This window comes from Balaenoptera borealis (genome assembly GCF_965194805.1).
Source record: "Balaenoptera borealis genome assembly, chromosome: 9".
NCBI classification, from domain to species: Eukaryota; Metazoa; Chordata; class Mammalia; order Artiodactyla; family Balaenopteridae; genus Balaenoptera; species Balaenoptera borealis.
Genome location: NC_138873.1, coordinates 52,508,925 through 52,534,508, shown reverse-complemented (window position 1 = coordinate 52,534,508; position 25,584 = coordinate 52,508,925). Strand labels below are relative to the sequence as shown.

Below are 25,584 nucleotides of genomic sequence, written 5' to 3'. Positions count from 1 at the left end.
TAGGGAAAGAGAATAGCTTGAACAAAGGCACAGAGGAGACCAGAGTGAATGAAAACAGATTGGTGTGATACTTTGCAGGAGTAGGTGTGAGGGGACCCAGGTGGGCTCTGAAAACCAACCTAAGAACTTTATTAAAAATTTTTTTTATTATCAAATATTTTATTTATTTTTTATTTTATTTTTTTATTTTTTGGCTGTGCTGCGTGGCACGCGGGATCTTAGTTCCCTGACCAGGGATCGAACCCATGCCCCCTGCAGTGGAAGCGCAGTGTCTTAACCATTGGACCAGCAGGGAAATCCCTCAAATATTTCAAAAGTACAGAAAAGTTGAAAGACTAGCCCAGGAGTTGGCAACCTATGGCCTCAGGCCAAATTTGGCCCGCCTGTTTTTATAAATTAAGTTCTGCTGGAATATAGCCATGCCCATTTATTTAAGTATTGTCTATGGTTGTTTCTGTGCTATAATGGCAGACCTACAGAGTTGAGTAGCTGCCACAGAGACTGTATGGATTGCAAAGCCTAAAATATTTACACTTTGGCCTTTACAGGAAGTCTGTGACTTCTGGACGTAGCATAATTAATGAACGCGTATCTTCTACCTAGATTCAACAACCATTAATATTTTGCTATTTTTGTTCTATCTACTTGTATGTGTGTGTTTTCTGAATCATTTTAAAGTAAGCTGTTTAAGCTGGTATATTAGCTCTCCAGAGGAGGAAAAAGCCCTATTTGTAGCACTTGCAGATTTTTGTGGTATAAATACTCCCATCACAGCTGATTTCAAGCTACCAAGGGTTGTAGAATCACAAAATTCTTGAATATTTAACAACTGGCTCTCAGCTGGTAGGAGGAGGCTTGGACATACCACAGGCTGCAGGATGCTTTACCCTTGTCTTGAGAAGCATCTCCAAAGATAAGAACATTCTCCTACATGGCCAGAATACTATTATCATAGCTCAGAAAGTTAACAGTAATCCTCTCCTATTATCGATATCTAGTCCACCTGCAAATTTCCCCAATTGGCTCCAAAATGTCTTTTTTAGCCTTTCTTTTCCCCCCAAACCACAATGAATCCTGGTTTACACACTGCATTCATCTGTTACGACACTTTAAACTTCTTCTTCCCCCTATGATATTGCCATTTTGAAAGGACCAAGCTATATTGTACAATGTTCTACATTCTGTGTTTCTCTGATTGCTACGTTTAGTTTGTTAGTCTGTAAACTTTATTCAGTCAGGCTCAACTGAATATTTGATGGTGACTTATATGGTATTTAACCCTACAATGAAGGGTAATTCAGACTAGGGCAAAATAGCACCCAGGAGGACATCACTAAAAGTTACTCAAGCCCTAAAAGAGTTAATTTCTCTTCCCCAATGACTACTGTACTTCCAGTTAATACTCCAATCTGCTCTCCACAGGGTTGGCTCCCAGAACTTTGCATACCAAGGACCCGATAGCTTCCACATGTAAAATGCCCATTTCAGAACTCATCAGTAATCGAATCCTTCATGGAAGGTATTATTCCTCACAGGCATCTGTATACACTTCCACCAACTCAACATAAACTACTGGCTCAAAGGAAATCCTTTAGATATAATTAATAGAGCATAAACGAGACTCGTTTTTACTATAAATTAGAATAGGCCATGAGTTTATCCAGAAGAATACAATCTTGTCCTTTGTAAATAAATGCGACAAAAGACACATTAAGCTGGAGTTCCTAAACTTGGCTGATCATAAGATTCATCTGGGGAGCTTTCAAATGCAGATGCCTAGGCCTCATTCCTGGAGATGGATTCAGTAAGGCCTAAAAAAAAAATGCTTCTTTTTTTTTACGCTTTTTTAAAGTGCTAATCACTGGTCATTCCAATGATTAGCCAGATTTGGAAGTACCTCACTCGCTGGGGCATGTATTTTGAGAGATTGTATTTTAAAACTGTCATGTTGGGCTTATATCGTTTTAACCACACTTCCAAAGGGTTGTCCTTGCAATGCTCAAATTAAATTTATTTAATGCCCAAGCATTTATTGGGCACCTATATGGTATAGGTATATAGTAGGGGCTGGAGGTACAAAGAGAAACACAGTTGCTGCCCCCAGGACCACCTGTTAGACGGTTTGTCATAGGGCTACAGAACCAGAGAGGGTTGAATGGAACACTGAGGGATTGGGCCCATGACCTTAGTTCTAATAACTGCAAGAGAAAAGACCACAATTAAAAAAAAATTATTTCCGCTTTTGCCTTCCCCTACATTTTGACTGGGCAAATTCCCAATTGATGCATAGGTAGAACTTTCCATATTAGGATGTGGCTAGAAATGCTAGTATGCCCACTCTGGCCTTTACGGCCTGAAAAACACTTTAGCTGTAGGATAAACTAAAAAAATACAAAATGGTGAATTATCAGTGAATTATTATTTTATTTCCCTGATATAGCACTTTAGGGCAATAATGTAATTAAATCTCTAATTAAGTCAACTGAATAATTGTATAAGTGCAGAATCACCCGAAATAAATTAAGTTCAAATCCCCTGCTAGAGGATCCAATTAAAGATATTAACACAAAGAGGATCCACAGTACTCAAAATGCATTATTATTTAACATTTATTAAAGGCTGTTATTAAACACCTTTTCCGTGATAAATGTTGCTTTTATGAGACCCTTTTTTTTTTTTTTAATTTACTTATTTATTTATTTATTTTTGGCTGTGTTGGGTCTTCGTTTCTGTGCGAGGGCTTTCTCTAGTTGTGGCGAGTGGGGGCCACTCTTCATCGCGGTGCGCGGGCCTCTCACTATCGCGGCCTCTCTTGTTGTGGAGCACGGGCTCCAGACGCGCAGGCTCAGCAGCTGTGGCTCACGGGCCCAGTTGCTCCGCGGCACGTGGGATCCTCCCAGACCAGGGCTCGAACCCGTGTCCCCTGCATTGGCAGGCAGACCCTCAACAACCGCACCACCAGGGAAGCCCTATGAGACCCTTTTGAGAAATCATTGTATGCCTCTGAAAACTATTTGGTTTGAAAGTCCTCTTAAAATTTTAAAGGCAAGCCCTTGCCACGGGATCTAAGCAGCTTTAGAAGATGTGGAGGCAGCAGTCGCTTCTCTCCAATGAAACCAAAACAAGACCTTAGACCTCGAAGAAACCCCAAGCACCATCTTCGCTTCTCACCTCATTTTGCAGGAGAAGACACTGGATGAGAGAGGGTAAGTGATGTGGACCAGAGTCACGAGCAAATTTGAGAAATGCCCTAGGTTTCATTTCTGCACATCCAGAGCTCTTCTACTCTATAGCACTGGAAAAGATTTGGAGATAACCCTAAATTTTCTTTCACCCAACCAGATAGAGTGCTTAGAGAGAACAGGGATACTAAAACTCATCTGGAACACGGGGCAGACCTTGTTCTGAAGAAACTGTATAATAGAGGGTAAGGGAGGATGAAACAATATGTTAAAGTTTTGTTTTGTTTTTAAATGGTTGAAAACAGCTGGATAAGGGTAAAAGGAAACAAATGGAAGCCATGCTGTTATGGGAAGAGACCGCATACCTCTCAACCAAGTGGTAGAAGTGGACCAGGCTTCCTTAATAGAGATTATACAGCTGGCAGAAAGGTATGATGCAGTAATGATACGGGACTTCAACCTTTGAACATCTGCTAAAACTTGCATTCTATAGTTGACAAATTCCTGGTGTGCCTAACTGATAATCTTATGTATTAGAAGATAGAAGAAGCGCTTTTTGCTTAATTATGTCAGCATAATTGGATATAAAGGTGATAGGAATTAACAAAAAATTAATGCCATCTTGGTAGTAGAATCAGTCCTTAGAAAGGCCTAGCAGGAATGGGTTTGGACACCCAGACTATATGTTAGGAAAGAACATTGCAAAAATAAGTTTAGTGAAAAGATTGCCATTAACTATAACTGGAAATAAAGTTCAAGGGTGATGGAAGCCTCTGAAAAACTAAATTCCAACAATGTCATACTTAATTATGAAAGTGACCAAAATAATGGCTACTGAATAAGCTCTCTCAGGGCTCTCATTTGAGAAGGTCCAGGTGTAAAAGGAGGAGCCTACGACCCCCTCCACTGCTGAGCATTTCCTCTGCACAGAGCACCACGGTGGAGACAGGGCACTATCCCTGTTCTGAAGGAGCTGACAAGAGAGAGGTACAAAACTGTAAAAATTGTGTGGGACTCCACCCAGAGGCTTGTACTGTCACCAGGACACTTGCCACAAGTGTTTTTAAAGTGCTGTTCCTCACAGAAAATGTTCAGAAACAAACAACCTTGTCAGAATCTGCTAAAGACTGATGGGCATGCATGGGGGAAGGAGATGATGACAAAAATAAGGGGCTCCCAGATGTAAAGGCTGTATGTTGAGTAAGAACAAGTATGTGCAAATATTTGCAAAAGATAATATACTATTAACACTCCCTAGCACCATACACAAAAATAAACTCAAAATGGATTAAAGACCTAAATGTAAGGCCAGACACTATAAAACTCTTAGACGAAAACATAGGCAGAACACTCTATGGCATACGTCACAGCAAGATCCTTTTTGACCCACCTCCTAGAGAAATGGAAATAAAAACAAAAATAAACAAATGGGACCTAATGAAACTTAAAAGCTTTTGCACAGCAAAGGAAACCATAAACAAGACGAAAAGACAACCCTCAGAATGGGAGAAAATATTTGCAAATGAAGCAACTGACAAAGGATTAATCTCTAAAATATACAAGCAGCTCATGCAGCTCAATATCAAAGAAACAAACAACCCAATCCAAAAATGCGCAGAAGACCTAAATAGACATTTCTTCAAAGAATATATACAGATTGCCAACAAACACATGAAAGGATGCTCAACATCACTAATCATTAGAGAAATGCAAATCAAAACCACAATGAGGTATCACCTCACACCAGTCAGAATGGCCATCATCAAAAAGTATACAAACAATAAATGCTGGAGAGGGTGTGGAGAAAGGGGAACCCTCTTGCACTGTTGGTGGGAATGTAAATTGATACAGCCACTATGGAGAACAGTATGGAGGGTCCTTAAAAAACTAAAAATAGAACTACCACATGACACAGCAATCCCACTCCTGGGCATACACCCTGAGAAAACCATAATTCAAAAGAGACATGTACCACAATGTTCATTGCAGCACTATTTACAATAGCCAGGACATGGAAGCAACCTAAGTGTCCATCAACAGATGAATGGATAAAGAAGATGTGGCACATATATACAATGGAATATTACTCAGCCATAAAAAGAAATGAAATTGAGTTATTTGTAGTGAGGTGGATGGACCTAGAGTCTGTCATACAGAGTGAAGTAAGTCAGAAAGAGAAAAACAAATACTGTATGCTAACACATATATATGGAATCTAAAAAAAAAATGGTTCTAATGAACCTAGGGGCAGGACAGGAATAAAGATGCAGACGTACAGAATGGACTTGAGGACACGGGGAGGGGGAAGGGTAAGCTGGGATGAGGTGAGAGAGTGGCATGGACATATATACACTACCAAATGTAAAATAGGTAGCTAGTGGGAAGCAGCTGCATAGCACAGGGAGATCAGCTCTGTGCTTTGTGACCACCTAGAGGGGTGGGATAGGGAGGGTGGGAGGCAGGGAGATGCAAGAGGGATGAGATATGGGGATATATGTATATGTATAGCTGATTCATTTTGTTATAAAGCAGAAACTAACACACCATTGTAAAGCAATTATACTCCAATAAAGATGTTGAAAAGAAAAAGATAATATACTATTAAAAGAAGACAAAGGAAATAGAACAACTGAAGAATGAGTTCAAAGTCGTAAAGACTAAAATAAATTCCATGAAGAGGGGCCTTTAAAGATGAAATGTGCATTCACATAGCCCATTACAGGTTGTCAGGGGGGCCTTGGATGCAGCTACCATCCTGGCTTCTGGTGTCCTTTGCTTTCCAAGACCACCCACCCTCCCAATCCAAACGTCATATTATCCTCTAGAACAAATAACTGTGCAGCACCCCACTGAGCCCCTCCCTGCAGCAGCTTTCTCACTCTTTTTTTCTGATGTTCTTGTCCAGCTTTCATCCTCTAACACTTCCCTTCTCTGTCTTCCTTCTCACCCTGGAGACCTAGCTTCTGGTCTAGGGCACCTTCACAGATGCACCCACCCACCTCTGTTCTGCTCTCTCATGCTCAGAACGCATATAACTGTCCTTCCCAGCTACTGAAAGACTGTGAGAAATGTCACAGATGGGAGAGTCAAATGACTAATGCTTTCCAACACAGGACAAAAAAGAAAAAGATGAGGACGAATGTGCATTCTGGAACACAGATCTGTGAGCTTATGAAAATTATGGCAAAATTCCAGAAAAGGTTATTAAATAGACAGTTTGTGAGCTCTCGAGAAAAGGCAGCAGTGATAGCAGCCCCAAGGTAGGTGGGTCACAATGAGCACATTATGACAAAACACTCTCATTTTTCTTTTGATATTAACTTGGCTGTTAGCTTCAGAAATAGTAAAGATAGAGTATATTCAGATTATGGAAACTTAGTCGTGGATAAGACAGAGAAATGGGATCTGTATAAGAGTTTGGCAATATGGATTCAAATATGTAAAATAACTATTCCTAGAAAATGTTTAGTAGTGGATTTATATTGAGCAGAAAAGTGATCTCTAGTGTTGTGCTACAAGACTCAATACTTGGTTCCTTTCCCTTATCACAGTGCTTGAATGAAGATGAAGAAGAAATGCATATTAAATTTTAATTTTCAGACATCATATAGCCAAGAGAGAAAGCCAACACATGGATAGCATCAAAATCTTAATGGTTTTGACATGTTGAGCAATAGACTGATACTAGCCAGATGAAATGTAACAGGGCAACTGTAGAGTTGAGCATTTAGGTTTCAAAAACTAATTGCAAAAGTTTAAACCTCAGTTTGGCAGTGACTCATAAAAAAACGCTGAAAATCTTTGATAACCACATTCTGTATATAAGCCAGAACTATGATGTAGATACTAAAAAAAAAAAAAAAAAAGCAAACGCAAACTTTGGCAGTATAAACAGATGTACATGTCCAAAAGACAGGCAGCAACAGTCTCACCGCAATCTTTGATGGTCGATCATGTTTAGAAAACTATGTTCAGTCCTGGGTGCCATGTCTCAAGAAGGACACTGACAAGATAGAAAGGGTCCAGTGTTGGGATGAAGAAATATTTGGAAACATATCATTTAAGGAATGCTTAACCTGGAGGAAAGGATTAAAGGAAGATATTAAACCCATCTTCAAACTTCTAAAGCAATTAAATGGGAGAAGGAGCAGTCTTGTTCTATATGCTTCAGGGAACAGAACAAAGAGCAACAAGATGAAGTTTCTGGGAAGCTTTAATTTCAGTAACAAACAAGAAAGAGCTTTCAAATGACTAGAGTTGTCTAACACGAATAGTTTTCTTTTTTGACAAGCTGTTAACTCCCTATTATTTAAAGTCCTCAGCGACTAGATGCCCACATCAGAAAAAGGTATGAATGAAACTCTAAGCTCAAGGGGGGCGTGGCACAAGGCTGCCTCCAAGGTCCCATGCAACTTCAACATCCTAGCTGACACTGCTTCAGCTGAATGGTTTTGCCAGCTTCTGAGTGGCAAGACTTGGTACAAAAGGAAAAGCTACAATTAAAACCTTTCTCTAATACAAGAAACTGTGAAATGTACTACAAACAACATAAAAATTTCCTTTTTGCTTAGAATAACAAATTATTTAAAAGAATCTGCAGGAAAAAAAATCTACTGATCTACTGACCTTAATTAAATATCTTATTTTGGCAAAAGTGGAAGGAGATGGAAATAAGAGAATTTTCAGTTATTATATTTCCTCAATCACATGAATTCACATGCCAACACACAATTAGAATGGTAGTGCTTCCCAATATTAAAATAGTAATAATATTAATAATGGCAATAACAACAAAGACAACCCCATATATAGTACTTACATGTGCCTAGCACTATGGTAATATATTTATATCTATATAATATATATATATCTACAAGATATATATAATAGTACCTCCCTCATAGGACTGCTGTGAGGATTGTACATCTATCTATCTATCTATCTATATATCTTCTGTTCTATATACCCTATGAGGTGTGTGTGTATATCTGTCAATCTATCTATCTATCTATCTAGGAAAACATTAGAATTTCCTTTGAGAAGAGAACACATACCTATGTTAATAATGTCCTTTGCACAAGGACAAACTTTTAAAATACACATCACAGATTAAAAGAATAAATCAAGTCAAATACTTTTGGATAAAACCATATTTACAGAGATGACAGAAAACTGAAGCCATCATTAGATTAATTATGCACCTCTATTACAATATATACATTTTTTTTCTACCACAAGTAAAAATGTCATATGGTTGTAGAACAAATGTCAATAAGAATTGGAGGTGGAAAATTTCCACATTTTCTGGGAAGAAAAAGCCATAAATATCTCAATTGATTAAGTATACTCTTCTGGACATTCCTTCTTTTTTTTTTTTTTAAACAAAAAGGCACTGAACAGGGCTTCCCTGGTGGCGCAGTGGTTGAGAATCTGCCTGCCAATGCAGGGGACACTGGTTCGAGCCCTGGTCTGGGAAGATCCCACATGCCGCGGAGCAGCTGGGCCCGTGAGCCACAACTACTGAGCCTGCGCGTCTGGAGCCTGTGCTCCGCAACAAGAGAGGCCGCGATAGTGAGAGGCCCGCGCACCGCGATGAAGAGTGGCCCCTGCTTGCCGCAACTAGAGAAAGCCCTCGCACAGAGACGAAGACCCAACACAGCCAAAAATAAATAAATAAGTTAAAAAAAAAAAGCCAAAAAAAAAAAAAAAAAAAAAGGCACTGAACAAGACTACTGCGTTACAAAACAAAACTAATATATTTGTAGTTTAAAAGTTCTTAATAATAAAACCTTTTTTTTTAAACTAAAAATCTCAACCAAAGACTCTGACTGCAGCAGTGGTATTTGGGGTTTCACACAACAACAGGACACTGCCTCATGTCATTTTCACGATTTTTTAAAAACCAATTTCAGGGTTCATCATACTACATTTAAGTCACTGAATAAAGCATTATTCAGTGCTAATAATAAAGCATTATTCAATGAGTTCAAAATGATAAACATAATTTATCCCATGCTTTAACATTTTTACTGTTCCCTAAAATATCAGAATATTTTTCTCTTGTAAAATAGCCTGCAAAATTACTATAATACAGATTTGTATTGAGCTTTAAGATATTCACTTTTAACAAGTTCTATTTATTGTTTTGCAGAATTAAAATCATTCTGTATAACTGTGTGAGAGCGCAGGACACACATGACGTTACACTGTTCTTCTTTTCCCTGGCCAAGTTCTGGAAGCCCATGGAGATGGGAGGTAAGAGAGGTGGACTCTGGGAAAAACAAAATGCCATGTATTTCCAGACATGATGGTCTTTCAAGCACCTTGGAGCAGAATCCTCCAGATGAAGCCACACAGGAACCTGTTTTTATCCTATAATAGGATGAGATGTTCTCCTCCTAAGACTGATTAATTCATTTATGCTATTTCATAATAATATGAAAAATAACCATAGAGAGGCAGTGAGCAAACTTTGGTAGGGAAACTCTGGACCTGGACATGTGTGACCTTGGGCAAAGCAACTTCTCTAAGCCCACCTCACCTATAAAATCACAGAGGTAGTATTTATGCCACAGGCAATTATTATGAGGAACAAATAAGATAATGTATGTGAAATTCCTCTGACATCAATGAAATGCTACACAAAGGCAAGGTTTGAAGAGTAAGTGAGCACTGGGTTCATTGCAAACCTTAACGTGTAACATTTATAATGATGTACCTGCCTTTAACTATAAACATTCATAGATTATTTTATACAGATTCATGAAGATGTTTTAAATATTTTAAAACTGTGATTATTAGTCAATAGGAAACATGCTTGCTTTGAAAAATGAATTTCCAAATCATCTTGACCATTTAAAATTCAGTCTATTCCCCTTAAAAGGAAAAAAGAAAAAAACATGATAAAGACAGGTAAGGTATCATTTTTCTCGCCCTCTCTTCCACACATGAGTCTGTTAGGCTCGGTCTGGACGGTGTGTGGCCTCCTACTGAGAGTGAGATTTCAGAACTGATTTCAAGGCTCAACCTCTCAGCTAAGTACATTTATGAGTCTGTGCTGTGAGCTACTATCCACAAAGACCTGAACATAACCAAACAACTCATTTCATACAAATTATCATGTCTGAATATATATGTATATTACATGTACAAATACCTCTAAACAAACACATACATATATAGTTTAATATATAAAACTATATATTATATATATATGTAGTTTACAGATATTTTCATTAAAAACATTTTACTACCATAATCAAAACTGACCTAAACTGTTGACTCTGTGGCTGAGCATTCAGGCAAAGTTATGCTTGCTACTTAAGAAACAGAAGTCAAGGGCTTCCCTGGTGGTGCAGTGGTTGAGAGTCTGCCTGCCAATGCAGGGGACACGGGTTTGAGCCCTGGTCTGGGAGAATCCCACATGCCGCGGAGCAACTGGGCCCGTGAGCCACAACTGCTGAGCCTGCGCGTCTGGAGCCTGTGCCCCGCAACGGGAGGGGCCGCGATAGTGAAAGGCCCGCGCACTGCGATGAAGAGTGGCCCCCGCTTGCCGCAACTAGAGAAAGCCCTTACACGAAAACTAAGAGACCCAACGCAGTCATAAATAAATAAATAAAATAAATAAATAAAGTATTAAAAAAAGAAACAAAACAAAACTAATCTTTAAAAAAAAAAAAAAAGAAACAGAAGTCAACCTTGTAGCTCACGATATGAGTAGATGTGCCTGATTTCAAAATGTAATTAAATGGAATAAATGTACAATTTAGTTTAGTTTTTAAAAGTTAACTTATAAACTTTCATTAACATTTGATACGTAGGGTATCTGAAGTTAGTAATATGGAATTATATTAAATTGAGGCTTAATTCCAGAGGAAAAGCAATCTTTGCTTCTTGGTTATCATGCCTTCTGAAGGAAAATTTAATGATTTATAAATAATCACTGATTTATCTATATCCTGGCTCAAAAAGCTAATTTTTAATTTTAGTACTATATTCCAAAGAAAAACTTAATTCTATACACTGAAATTCAAAAAGCAAAACTGGGACCATGAAGCTTTTTAGCAAACTCTGTACCAGAAATTCAATAAGCAAAACATATCATAGGTTGTAGATTGCAGCAATGAGTTACTCTTGCCTGTAGCTTTTTTAGGAGCGAATCAATAAATAGTAAGCTCTGCAATCTCATGACAAATGCAATGCTGGTTATTTAATTAAAAGAGAACACTGTGGGGGGCTTCCCTGGTGGCGCAGTGGTTGAGAATCTGCTTGCCAATGCAGGGGACACGGGTTCGAGCCCTGGTCTGGGAAGATCCCACATGCCGCGGAGCAATTAGGCCTGTGAGCCACAACTACTGAGCCTGGGCGTCTGGAGCCTGTGCTCCGCAAAAAGAGAGGCCACGACAGAGAGGCCGCGCACCGCGATGAAGAGTGGCCCCCACTCGCCGCAACTAGAGAAAGCCATAGCACAGAAACGAAGACCCAACACAGCCAAAAATAAATAAATAAATTAAAAAAAAAATTTAACTGGCTGTCCTCTATTCTTCTTAAAAAAAAAAAAAAAAGAACACTGTGGGACAAGAGCATGCACGTCATGTAGGTAAACAGTCCTGGGGGTTATTTGAGGAATACATAAACTATGCAAGAATGAATTTGGGTTTCTGTTATTTTACTTGAGTCTATATCTTATACATTTCTTAAATCCTCCTCATGTCCAGGTTTTTCATCTGCTGATACCTGGGGATCAATTACCTTAAAACTACCATTACCACCGCCAACACCATCCACGTGACCCTAGATTCTTGACATCCTAACATGCATCCTGACACAAGATGAGATCAAAACTCATTTATGATTTCTAGCACTAGAACGTACATCATACAACTAGAAAACTACATCTACTGAGAGCAATGACAATGAAACCAATGTATACCTCAGCCATGCCTTCCAGGCAGATTGCATCAGACTGGGGGCAAATGCAGCAATCAATGTGTGGGGTGACGCTGTTACTCTGTGCCATGTAACTGTAATCATATCTGCAGGATTAACACCTCTTCCAGATGTAGGAGGGCTCAACATTATGGTGCTAGGGTATTTGTTAACATAGATCCTTGCCTTCCTCAAGAGAACAGTAATGAGAACTTGTTTTATTTACTTTTTTTGGCCACGCTGCATGGCTTGCAGGATCTTAGTTCCCTGACCAGGGATCGAACCTGTGCCCCCTGCAGTGGAAGTGTGAAGTCCTAACCACTGGACTGCTGGGGAAGTCCTGAGAACCTGTGTTATTTTTATTTATTTATTATATAAATTTATTTATTTTATTTATTTATTTTTGACTGCATTGGGTCTTTGTTGCTGTGCGCAGGCTTTCTCTAGTTGCAGCGAGCAGGGGCTACTCTTCGTTGCGGTGTGCAGGCTTCTCATTGCAGTGGCTTCTCTTGTTGCGGAGCACGGGCTCTAGGCACGCGAGCTTCAGTAGTTGTGGCGTGCGGGCTCAGTAGTTGTGCCTTGTGGGCTCTAGAGTGCAGCCTCAGTAGTTGTGGCGCACGGGCTTAGTTGCTCCATGGCATGTGGGATCTTCCTGGACCAGGGCTTGAACCCGTGTCCTCTGCACTGGCAGGTGGATTCTTAACCACTGTGCTACCAGGGAAGCCTTATATTTTTATTTATTAAAAAAATTTTTTTAAATTAATTTTTATTGGAGTATAGTTGCTTTATCAAGAACTTGTTTTAAATGGTTATATCTATAAAACTTTCTTGAAAGAGTGAAGAATGCTTACCAGCTTAAAAAAAATCACAATAATCATTGTACTGGTTCAGCAAATAAATGATAAGACAGTCACTTACTAGACAATCACTATTTTTGAGACCAGAATTATGTTAGATTACAGAGTAATGCATACCATTTTCTGGATTTTTGTAAGACCAGAGCCTGCCTACAAATTCTCTCTTACTTCTTTTTGTAGCATGTCTAAAGCACCTTGGGAAGCAGTATGGTAGTGAAGAGTACAGTGTGGAGTCAGCGGACTCAGGTGGAATCATGACTGTGAGATAGTTAACTGTGAACGCTGTTAGCTTATTCAATCTCTTCTCCATAAAATGAAGGGATTCAGAGACAGAATCTGATAGAACCACTTGATTAAAGTGCTTAGTGTGTGTCTTGAACAGAGTGCACAGTGAAAAACACACGTACAATGGCATGCATCTGACAGAGATCACACGACGTCAAAAGGCCTACAACCTTTCCTAACAGGTGCACACAAATCTCGTCAGGAATGAAGATAAAAGGTAGCATAATTTCATTAGATCTAGAACAGGGAGACCTTCCATAGGGGGCACCATTGCACCATTGCACCACGCAGGAATCAATCTTCAGAGGTACATCTTTGGCTTTTATTACTATCTGGTGGATAGGTAAGATCTTTCATCAATCCAAAAAGTCAAGGACTTGGGGGAAAGAAAGGATCTACTCACCCGTAATCTTTAGTTAGGAGCACTGTACACATCACCGACCTATGTTACAGGTTCTGTGATCTCTACTGTTACCTCAGTAATTCTGTTTGAAAATCGAGGTGGCATGGCCTCCTTGCTATTTCAGAAAGGTGGTTAAGCACATCCAGGATCAATATTCTGTCTCACATGTCATTGGGGAGGCTGAGTAGTGCCTGCAGACACTGCTTAGGAAACATGAGGGAATGTCTTCAGAGGTACCAAATGAACAAATTACAGCTTTCTGAAAGATCAGACATCTTGACTAAAATCCTTAATTCTGTAAAAAATCAGCCTGTAGGATTAGTGAATGAGTTTGAAAATATCAATCTAAGGTAATGACAAAGACTTCTGACTAAAAACCACATTCAACATCAACACAGAGGTGCCTCCCTTTTCATTCTCTTTTTGGAAAACTCATGCCTCTCCACTGTTTTTTTTTATGACAGGGAAAGAGACAGCATTCCCTTCAGCTCTACTTAAAACTGTTCCGTGGGCTAAGCAGGCTCCTCTATGGGGACAGAAGGATCAATCCTCCACATAAAGTCATACAGGCTCTCCCTGTGCACAAGTGGCTCCTGATACCACAAACTGGGAACAATAATTGAATCCAGCCACCCCACTGTGCAAAGCATTTACCCACAGAACCAGCCTGGTGGGCATCTGTAGTTAGCTTTCTAAACTAAGATTCAAAAGGTTACCCCAATTGAATCTTTGTTTCAACCCAGAGAGTATATGGCATTGAGGAGGTGACCATTTGATTAAAAATATACTTGGGGACATGCCGTGGAGCAACTGGGCCCGTGAGCCACAACTACTGAGCCTGCGCGTCTGGAGCCTGTGCCCCACAACGGGAGGGGCTGCGATAGTGAAAGGCCCGCGAACCGCGATGAAGAGCGGCCCCCGCACCGCGATGAAGAGTGGCGCCCGCTTGCCGCAACTAGAGAAAGCCCTCGCACGAAACGAAGACCCAACACAGCCAAAAATAAATAAATAAATAAAGTAGCAAAAAAAAAAAAAAAAAAAATATATATATATATACTTGGGGAGAAATAAGAGGAGCAAAGATGGAGTCAAATATGTCTTATGAATTAAAAGGAATATAGGCACAAACATCTGGCACATCTTGGGTTATTCATTCATTCATTCAACAGTAGTTCAGCATATATTTATTGGGCACCCAGTATGTGGCAGGAACTGTGTTAGGCCCTCAGGGTATAATGGTGTGCAAAACCAGACTCGATTCCAGGCTTACAATTAAGAACTGGTTTTCATCAACAATCTAAGTTTGCCTTAGCTTCCTGAAAAATGTTAGATATTATGCAGACGTGTAATTTTTCAGGACCCAGTAATTCAGAAAGATGAATCTAAGGATGGGAGAGATTGCCCCAATAAATACTATTGTCATAAACTAAATAATATTTTATATATAAAATTAGAGATGAAAGACCAATAAGCTAGGAATAAATGATTTGAAGAAAAATAAAGAAGATTTATAACTGCTTAGAGGATTGAATTTAAAGAGTATCAATAGGGCTTCCCTGGTGGCGCAGCGGTTAAGAATCCGCCTGCCAATGCAGGGGACACGGGTTCGAGCCCTGGTCCAGGAAGATCCCACATGCCGCGGAGCAACTAAGCCCGTGCGCCACAACTACTGAGCCCGTGTGTCACAACTACTGAAGCCCACGTGCCTAGAGCCCGTGCTCCGCAACAACAGAAGCCACCACAATGAGAAGCCCGCACACCGCACCGAAGAGTAGCCCCCGCTCACCGCAACTAGAGAAAGCCGTGCATAGCAACGAAGAACCAAAGCAGACAAAAAATAAATAAAATTTTAAAAAATAAAATAAAATAAAAATTAAAGCGTATCAATAGTACTTGGGTGAACAACTGAGAGAGTGGCAATATTTTATGATGTCATAAAGAGGCTTATTTTTATCATTTAATAATTTTATTCATGGTCCACAAGGGACTAGAGATTATGATCATTAAATCTGTTGATGCCATTGAGGTGTGTGGGATTGTTAACACCTCAGAGAACGAGAATCTAATTTTAAAATAACATTAAGATATTAGTGGAATAGATCATCAGGGCAAGATGATAGTCACTGGGGACAAATGCAAAATAATACACTCAGAGACTTAAGGAGGAAAAGAACTAGCTTTATAATGGGGAATGAATGAATGAATGTCCAGAGGGTAACTGTTTTGCAAAAAGACTTGAGGGCTCACAATAAGGCACAACTCGGGCTCAAGATACTGACTATTGCATGTGGAATTAGAATTTATTTTTTATTTTATTTATTTATTTTTAATTAATTAATTAATTAATTTTATTTATTTGGCTGCGTTGGGTCTTTGTTGCTGTGCGCGGGCTTTCTCTAGTTGCAGAGAGCGGGGGCTACTCTTCGTTGCGGTGCGCGGGCTTCTCCCTGCGGTGGCTTCTCTTGTTGTGGAGCACGGGCTCTAGGTGCGTGGGCTTCAGTAGTTGTGGCTCGTGGGCTCTAGAGCACAGGCTCAGTAGTTGTGGCGCACGGGCTCAGTTGCTCCACGGCATGTGGGATCTTCCCAGGCCAGGGCTCGAACCCGTGTCCCCTGCATTGGCAGGCGGATTCTTAACCACTGTGCCACCAGGGAAGTCCTAGAATTTATTTTTGATTAAAAGTTTCACATGGTACAAAAGCTTCTTTGCTTTATTACAGACAGAAATTGATCAATGATTATTTTTCCATCATTGATAACTGTATTTTGAAGGAGATTTGGAATCAAAGCAGTGGTTGCAAAAACTGGCTTTAGTAAATTAATTGTTTTGAAAAAAAGATTAAACAAAACCTATTCATTATTGCCGAAAAAAAAAGAAACCCAAAACAAAAAATATCCCCCTTTTCTGAAATGTGATTGCCAAAAGAAAAACAACTGGTTTTATCTGATTTTTAAGGAAACAAGGAGTGGAGGATTTAAAACTTTCAGATGGCTGTTCTGGCAGTGTCTTCCAGCACCCACCCCTCTGCTGTGGGTAGGTCATCAGATCAGCGCCTGCACTGCGGGCTCGGTGTACGACGTTTCTGTCTTCCTCAACTGTTCCCCAGCACCTCAACCACAACTTCAGCCCTCACACAAAAATTCACAGTGTAAAAAAAATCACATTTCCGAAAACAAACTTAAGGTTACCAATGGGGAAGGGGTGGAGATAAATTAGGAGTTTGAGATTAACACGTATACACAACTACATATAAAATAGATAACCAACAAGGACCTGTTGTATAGCACAGGGAACTATACTCAATATTTTGTAATAACGTATAAGGGAAAAGAATCTGAAAAAGAATATGTATACATATATTCAATTAAATATATATAACTGAATCACTGTGCTGTACACCTGAAACTAACACAACATTGTAAATAAACTATACTTCAATCAAAAAAATTTTTTTAAAAAACCCCACATTTTCCAACAGTGTATTCCTTCTATTGCCATAGAAGGAAGCAATTCTTTAGGAGCCTAGAATTAAATGCTGGTTATGTCACTAAAAACATGAGTTCAGGCAAGTTATTTTTTAATTCTCAGTAGCTCAGGTTGTAATCTGGAAAAATTCTAATTCAAATCAGAGTCTACACTTTTAAAACAGATACCTTTCAGAAAAAAACCCTGCTCAGATGTATTACCTTAATGCCCTTATTTACATTTTTACACGTTGTCATCCAGTCTTTATAAAGCATATAAAATTTCATATAGCTGCATCCATATCATAATGGTATTTGGATTTGGATTTTTTTCCTTTAAATTGTATTATAAACATCTCATCTAATTGGACCACAAGTCCTTAATGAAAAAAGATGGGAGAGGGGAATGTCAATGCTTCTACATAGTCTCCATAATTATCACTAAAACAGAAATCCTAAATGTTAAGACAGCTTCAAGAGGTTAGAAGACATGACAGATTCAGTGCATACAGTGATGCTGTTTGGAATATTTTACCAAAGGAGCTAATGCAAAGTCCCAGGGTAGGAGAAGGAGCGTCTGCCCAAGAAAGGGGTGCAGGGAAGAGAAAACACAGCAACATCTGGTCTCTAAATGTGCCAATGTGAAAAATTCTCAGAGCCAGTTAGCTAGGGTTATGGGAAAGAACAAGCAGGAAAAAATTGTCTGCCAAAAAAAAAAAAAAAAAAAAGAGTCTGGCTTTGTCAGTAAACAAAGGACAGTAATACTTACAGAAAATTTCCTATACTATACTCAAGGTTCAAAAAAGAATTTTGGATTCAATAGGCAGCAAAATGGCTGAAGCAATCTATGGATAATAAATGAGAAGAAATGGCTAAAGGGCAAGCCTTGGAAAGGAAAGACTCTTTTTCTTCTTAAAGGGAAATGATGATATGTGATCATGCAAATGCAAATGTCTGTGGACAGCACGGTTTGCTGCTGGGAAGGGAATTTTAACGTGTACCCTATGCAAATGCGTTTTATAATAAAACAAAATGTGCAGGGCCTTCTGAGGGCAGGGAGGAAAGGGGAGGGCAGGGGCTCTAGACGCTGTGCCCGAGAGGCAGGGGAATGCGCTACTCTGGGACCCTGAACAAATTCCAGGAGAGGGGGCACGGCAAAAACCCACTCCTTTCAAAAAATCTCTCTCACGTTTGACTGAGAACAGGATGCCTGATAAATCAACACCTGCAAAATCTTTCTTTACCAAGTGCTTAACCCTGAGCAATTCTCTGTGCTTCGAGTGAACCTCAGTAAGAAGACATGAAAAACAACTTTCTTTTCTGTACTGAGTCATGGGGAAAATTATAGGAACTACATAGTAAAGACTGGAGATGGATACAAAGAAAGCTCCTGCAAACCATTTAGAGTCTTTGTGTCAAAATCAGCATGACTGTCAAAGCCCATGTAAGGCCCAGTCCTAGGCACTTGTGGAAGAATGAGCAGGAGGCCGGCCCACGTGGCTGACAGTCTGGTTTTGACCAAGTGATATTTATTCATATTTGTATACCTGAAGCAATTATTAACAGGAAATTGAGAAAAAGTCTGTATCTCTGTGATGGAGATATTTAAGCCAGCCTTTTTGAAAGTGTTAAAAAATTAAAATTGTAGAAAGCCAAACCATAGGTGCCATGTTTTGCCTGAAGTGGTAAAAATACCATCTGCCTCAGTCTTTGAGCAGCATGCTTCTTTCAAGTAGCAGTAGGCTAAACTACCGGCATACGCTCAGCTCCAGCTGGGGAAAATACACAGACGTTTGTAGATGTTTTTCTAAGTGAGAGTAGTCAACATGCTCGTTTTCCTTCAGACATATATATTAGTTACCATAGCAAACCAAGAGTGAATGTGGCCTGAGAAACTTCTCCACTGGTCCTGACACACGCCCATGAATTTCTACAATTCAATAGGTGGCACTCTTCCCTCTAACACTGAACTCAATCTGCTTGGGGCCAGAAACCTAGGGAACATGGACTAGTTCCCTATACCATGAGAGATACACACTCAGGGCTGCAGACCAATCACTGTAATGAAGATCCCCATTGCATCGCGCATATGAGTAAAACTGTCGGCACCAGTTTTTTGGTCACAATTCACTTCTGGTAATTACATTCTGTCCAATAAGACTTCTGCAGTTTTAACTAGGTAAGTAAGATACTTCTTGTTTTTTTCATTTTAGAAGCTGGGTAGAATTGCCTTACAGTTAAACAGCTTCCATTCCTCCCCAGCCCTGGGTGGATGAGCTTCAGGAATAGCTAGAGTGCTCCTGTGCTGGTGTTAACCACCTTCCAGAGGCGGGAGAGACTTAATGAATGAATAGTTGCTGAGTGCTTTGATATCTTTAGATGAAAGGCAGTGCAGCAGTGTAAAGCATTCACATCCAGGCTCCATCACCACAGGAACTCAATTAAGAAGTAATTCAATTTCTTTTCTGAGTGTTTGAGGACAGACCACTGTTTTGCTGAATGTGACAGGCACTCTCGAGATCTAGCTGAGATTGATTTTGATCGCCACTTCTGCTCTCTCCCCTGCTTCCTCGCCATTCTGAGACTGACAGAATTGGAGAGCTGGTATACAAAGCCATAGAGCACACGGCCAAAATAATTTTCTATGGTTCTTAAAATCTGATTTTTCAGATAAAATTTGGCTTTTGAGAAAACACTCACCACTTGGAAATAAAGATATCTCCAGCAATAAATAAATTTCATGACACTCTCCAGAAACGGCCACTGAGTTTTTCAAATGTAGTTTTACAGAGGGACATCCCTGGTGGTCCAGTGGGTAAGATTCCACACTCCCAATGCAGGGGGCCCGTGTTCAATCCCTGGTCCGGGAACTAGATGCCACATGCAAGCCACAACTAAGAGTTCACATGTCGCAACTAAAGATCCCACATGCCGCAACAAAGATCCTGAGTGCCACAACTAAGACCTGGCGCAGCCAAAACTTAAAAAAACAAAACAAAACGTAGTTTTACAGATAAACCTACCAGGGGAGTCCTAAGCTGCCTAGCATGATGCCTGCATCAGTCAGCATGAGCACCAGGACCACATCATGGACCCATGATATGCTACGTAAGAGACAATACTGTGAGCTAGACTGTGCAGACATCTCCCCGACACTTGGTAGGGATGGATATAATCGTTTTTACCCATGGTACTTGGATTTGGGTCTATGTATGGATGATAGGTCTGGGTTAATCGCCTAGATCCCTTAAATCTCAGCACAGTACCACATACTCTAGCAGGGTGGGTTTCTGTTCATTGGCATGAGAAATGTCACTGGGCACTTGGGAAGGCAAACTTAGGGCTGCTGAACATAGGGATGAACTGTGTTATATAGTCAATATACTCTTTAAATGGCTAATTTGAGTCTACAAACCCCAATTCCAGACCTCTTAGCTTCCTGCACTTCCCCTAGCATCGCATTAATGCAGCACTCATCCATACGTATTTGTCACGCACCCCTATATATAAGCCTGTGCTGGGTACAGACGATGCAACCATGGACAAGGCCATTGAAGGCCTTGCCTTCAGGGCTCTTACATTTTAGCGGAAGAAGACAGAAAAAACAAGCAACTAAATAAAAATGATAATTTTAGATTATGATACATGTTAAAGAGAGAAAAAACAGAGAAAAGGTGGACTTTCAATAGGAAGGTCTAAGTCAGTCCTGGTTATGGCGGTAGTCAGCCCCAGCGCAGCGCCTCGCACACATTAAATATCAGATCCACAGTGCTTGGGCGGATGAAGTGGATGAAGGAATGAATCTGGACCGCAGTAGTACACAAGATAAGAATGTCCCCTCTCCCCCAAAAAAGAATGTCTCCTCTCAAATTTGGGCCTAAAGAGTAGAACAGCACTATTGTAAACTGCTCCTTTTATACTAAGGAAACTGAGGGAAGACCAAAAAGGTTAAGTGGCTGATAACAGATTTTGCAGTGAGTTGGTAACAGAGCCATTGCTCGGTTCAGGGTGTTCTATCTGTGCCCCATATTCTTTTCTTTTCTTCTAGTCTCTTCCACTATCAGGTGCTTCTGCAATAAGAAATCCTAAAGGAGTTCTCTGAGTCATAAATAAGCATCAATGAAAAATAATCACTCTATTGCCAAATCATGATGTCATTTCCCTTACTTTTTCATTTATAAGTTATTTCCTTTACTATCACAGTGAAATCCCAGCATTTATCTCCAAGCTAGTTTATTACAACCTTCCCAAGCAATCTTCTTATCCCTGCTGATACCTGCAACTTGTGTCAAAAGCTTTCCTTTCCTCTCTGATTGAAATAAAAAACCCTATACCAGAATATCTCCTGTAACTAACTTCATGGGTCTTCTATTTTCTTATGGCCTCACTCACTCACTCACCATTTACCAAGTGCCAAGCACTGTGTTGGGCACCAAGCGTACAAATAAGATACTGTCTCTGCCCTCAAAGAGCTTACAGTCTATGATCTGTCTCATGAATGGTCATTATAGAATAACAGAGTTGAGTGCAATGACTGAGAGATGCACAGTGTGTTAGAGAATGCAGGAAAGCCCTCATCCAGCCTAGGGAACCAGGAAGGACCTCCTCTTGGAGATGATCCTACATTAAGCCTTACAGAAGAGGCAGGAGTAGCCAGATAAAGGGGGACACTGCTGCATTCCAAGCAGAGGGGACAGCGTGGGTCAAGGCACGGAGAATAGAAACAGTATGTTTTATGTAATTTGGTGCCGCTGGAGCACAGGGTAGGAGGGCACAAAGCTGGAGAGTCCCTCCAGGGGATGAGACCACAGTGCTTTATATGCCACTCTAGCAAGCTCTGAATTTGCCTTATAGACAACATGGAGCCAAGGAAGCGTTTTAAGCTGGAATGTTTGCCAGATTTGTGGTTTAGATAGACATTCTGGCTGGCGATGGATCTGTGGGGACAAAAGAGAGGCACAGAGACCAGTCAGTAGGCTTCTTAGTGGTTCAGATGAGGAGACTCAACATGAACAATGAAAGAGAGCTCAAGAGGAGGGGTTGGATTCAAGAAAATGTAGGATATAAAACTGATGTGACTTGGTCATGGAACATAGGGGTGAGGGGGTAAGAGCATTTGAGAGTGACTTCTAAGTTTCTCACACGGTTGACTGGTGGGATGACAGTGCCAACATCAGGAGACAGAATAAGTAACAAGGACCAGAGATAAAACACTAAGATTGGACCCTAATGTCAACGATGGACTTTGGGTTATAAAGATGCATCAATGCAGGTTCACTGATTGTTCGCAAAGGTACCACTCTGCGGCAGGGTGCTGGTAGTGGGGAAGGCTGTGCCTGTGTGGGGTCAGGGGGTAATGGAAACTCTCTATACTTTTTTGCTCAATTTTGCTGTGAACTTAAAACTGCTCTGAAAAATAAAAGTCTATTAAAAAAGAAGGGACCAGAGATGTTGGGAAGATGCTGAGTTCAGTTTAAGACACTTTGAGCTTCTTTGCCTGTGGGAGACCATTTGGGTGTAAGGCTCAAGTAGACATCTAAGATAGAGTGACGGATATAAAAGTCCTCAGTTTAGAGGTGCTCCTATTAATCTAATTTTTCTGGAAGAATGCAAAAGTTTGTGAGAAAGAGAAAAGGAGGACCTGCATTTCAGGCAAGGAAAAGGCATGGAGCCAGGGGTGTGCACTTCAGGGCTGTCAGGAGAGCGCAAGGTTCTGAATCAGCCCTGGAGAGATCACTGAGGGTTTCGGTTGTCCCACTGCAAGCAGAGCCCTTACAGGTTCCACTTCTTCCTCCTTGTCTTTGGCGTGCAGGTGTGCTCACACTCTGGCTATTCTTGACTGTTGCAAAAACCAGATGGTTAGCATGTTCCTTTAGCCAAGCAGCTGTATGCATCCCATACACCTGCTAAAATATTCCATTTGTTCCTCAGGAGAAAACAGAATGTGACCCAAGTGTGTTCATAGGCTTGCACCGGTGCACTGAAATCTGAAATCCCACAGCAGTTTTTGAACAAGGCTATGTGTCAGAATTATCTGTGGACCCTTTTTTCAAACTCTTCCATCCTGCCCCCGCCCTGCTCTGCCCACCAGTGGATTTTGATGTTGGTGGAAGAGGGTATTATGCTGTGGTAACCCAGGCATGTATATGTTTTCAAAAGCCCCACAGGTGATATGAAAACTACTGCCTTTAGAAATCCAAATCTGCCCTGAATGATGCTTCCCAGGTATTAGCTGATGATGATGCTAAAAGCTGTTTTCCATAGTCCAAAGGCATCTTTCCAGCAATGGTTGGTGTTTACGCAGTTTTTCTTCACAACACTTACCACCATTTGACATTATATTATGCATCCATTTAGTTGTTTATTAGTTACCCATCTCCCCCACTAGCTTGTAAATGTCATGAAAGAAAGAGTTGATCTGGTTCACTCTTGTATTTCCAACATCTAACAGTGTCTGGAATGACACAGGCATTCAGTAAATAAGCTTATCATTAAATGAATCCTATTTTACCTGCTAATCAGCTTTGAATGTGATGACTCTCTTTTGACCTTTCAAATATAAACAAAAACCAAACGTCAAATTGAAATGTATAAAACTGTGTAGAAGGTACAAAATCTACCTACCTTAGCATAGTCTAATCTTCCTTTCCGTTGAGCCTAAAACAGAAAAGAGGGGGAAATTAATTAGTTCTTTAAAAATCATTTAGTATTTCTATAACTTTTGCTTCTCAAAGAATAAGTCAACTCTCTCCCCCCCTCTGTCTCTATATATGTATATAGTGAAATATATATATGTATGTATGTATATACATATAAATAAAACTCTCAAACATATTGAAGAGTTGTAGGAACAGTACCACAAGCACACATATACACTCTAGGTTTGACAGTGGCAGACACCATGACCCCTCACCCCTTCATGCTTCAGCACACATCTCGTAAGCATAGGACATCTCATACATGATCACTTTCAAATTAAAAAAACTAACAATAATGCCATATCATCTGACATACAACCCGTGTTCAAATTTCTCCCACTGTCCCAAGAATATATTTTATTTTAGCTTTTTTTCTCAAACTAGAATTAATCAAGATTCACACATTGCACTTGGCATTTATGTCTCTGTTTCGCCTTTTAAATCTAGACTAGCCCCTCCCTGTTTTTTAAGAAATGAAAATAAAAATCATTAACTTTTAAAATAATTGACTTTTTGAGGAGACCAGGGCAGCTGTTGTATAAAATGCCTCTTTCTGGATTTGTCATATTATTTCTTCATTGTGTCATTTAACTTGTCCCTGTGTGCTTACAAACTGAAAGCTGGGTCTGAAGAAGCTTGCTTAGGTTTAGGTTAAACATTTTTGGCAAGAATATTTTACATGGAATATTATATACTTCATATTGCATCAATGGGGGAGGCACCAAATGTCAGGCTGTCCTACTCTTAATAATGCTATAAATTTGATCACTTGGTTAAAGTGGTGACTATCAGATGGTTCCACTGTAATGACATATTTCCTTCTCTACAATTAGTAATCTATGGGGTCAAGTTTTCCACTTCCTTTGGCATAATTTTTAATATGTTGTATCATGCCAAAAGACACCCACCTCCATCCCACTGTCACCAGGGATGAGGAGAGGGAAGAAATATGGAGGTAGAAGACATCCTGTATGAGGTCAAATTTTATTTTAAATTATTTTTAGTTATTAAAGAACAACTTAAAATGAAAACATATACTCAGAAGTGTTATGTATCAAATCTGAACATAATAGAGACAACCAATGTGTTAGTATTTGCTGGTAGGTAGCTCATTTTTTGTGGACTTCAGAACAAAACTTCTCCTGCCACCTCTGCACAGAGCAAGAGCCCTTCAACTTATGAATAGGTTAGGTCTTGAGACCATTTTGTTCCTGAGTCCAAAATGACACTATACAGATAATAAATGTGGGCAGATTACTTTCATGAGAGAAAATGAGATCTTTATAACATTAGTCCTGACTCTTCTTGCTTCTTTATAATCTTTTAAAAATTTATCCAAAGATGCCTGCATTTTGTTTTTCTTGTATGTATAGCTATTGGCACTATCACAAATGACTCAGTTAAAACTGTGACTTGTACACTTTCAATGAAACAAAAGGCCTCTGCAACAAATATACTATAAAAAAGAATTCGTGGTTTTCAATCTGCTCTTCAAAGATGCTTTTGGGATCTAGGAGTTTCAGTGAACTAAGAAAGGTTTAAATTAGTCCTGAGATGCAATATACCAACAGGAATGAGAATCGGTTCTTGAAGGTATTTTAAAACCAGGCTCATTCTTCTCTCTGCTCAGATATTTCATATTTACTTGTTTGTTTGTCTATGGACATCTTTTTCCAAGATAAAACAGTTTTGTCTACACTGAAATCTCTCTCTCCCCGCTCTATAACTTCTGCAGGAGCAGTGTGGAGCCCTTGAGCACATCTACATAG

The 25,584-nt window shown here is 39.9% G+C and overlaps 1 protein-coding gene across 8 annotated transcripts in view; it reads right to left on the bottom strand.

Moving 5' to 3' along the window:
* Positions 1-25,584, bottom strand: part of PDSS2 (decaprenyl diphosphate synthase subunit 2) — a 268,281-nt gene that overhangs the window by 17,213 nt on the left and 225,484 nt on the right. For all 8 annotated transcript variants that reach the window (XM_082404858.1, XM_082404854.1, XM_082404857.1 and 5 more), the window contains one exon: positions 23,742-23,774. In XM_082404858.1, the coding sequence (XP_082260984.1) occupies positions 23,742-23,774 (33 nt within the window). The remainder of the gene's footprint in view (positions 1-23,741; positions 23,775-25,584) is intronic.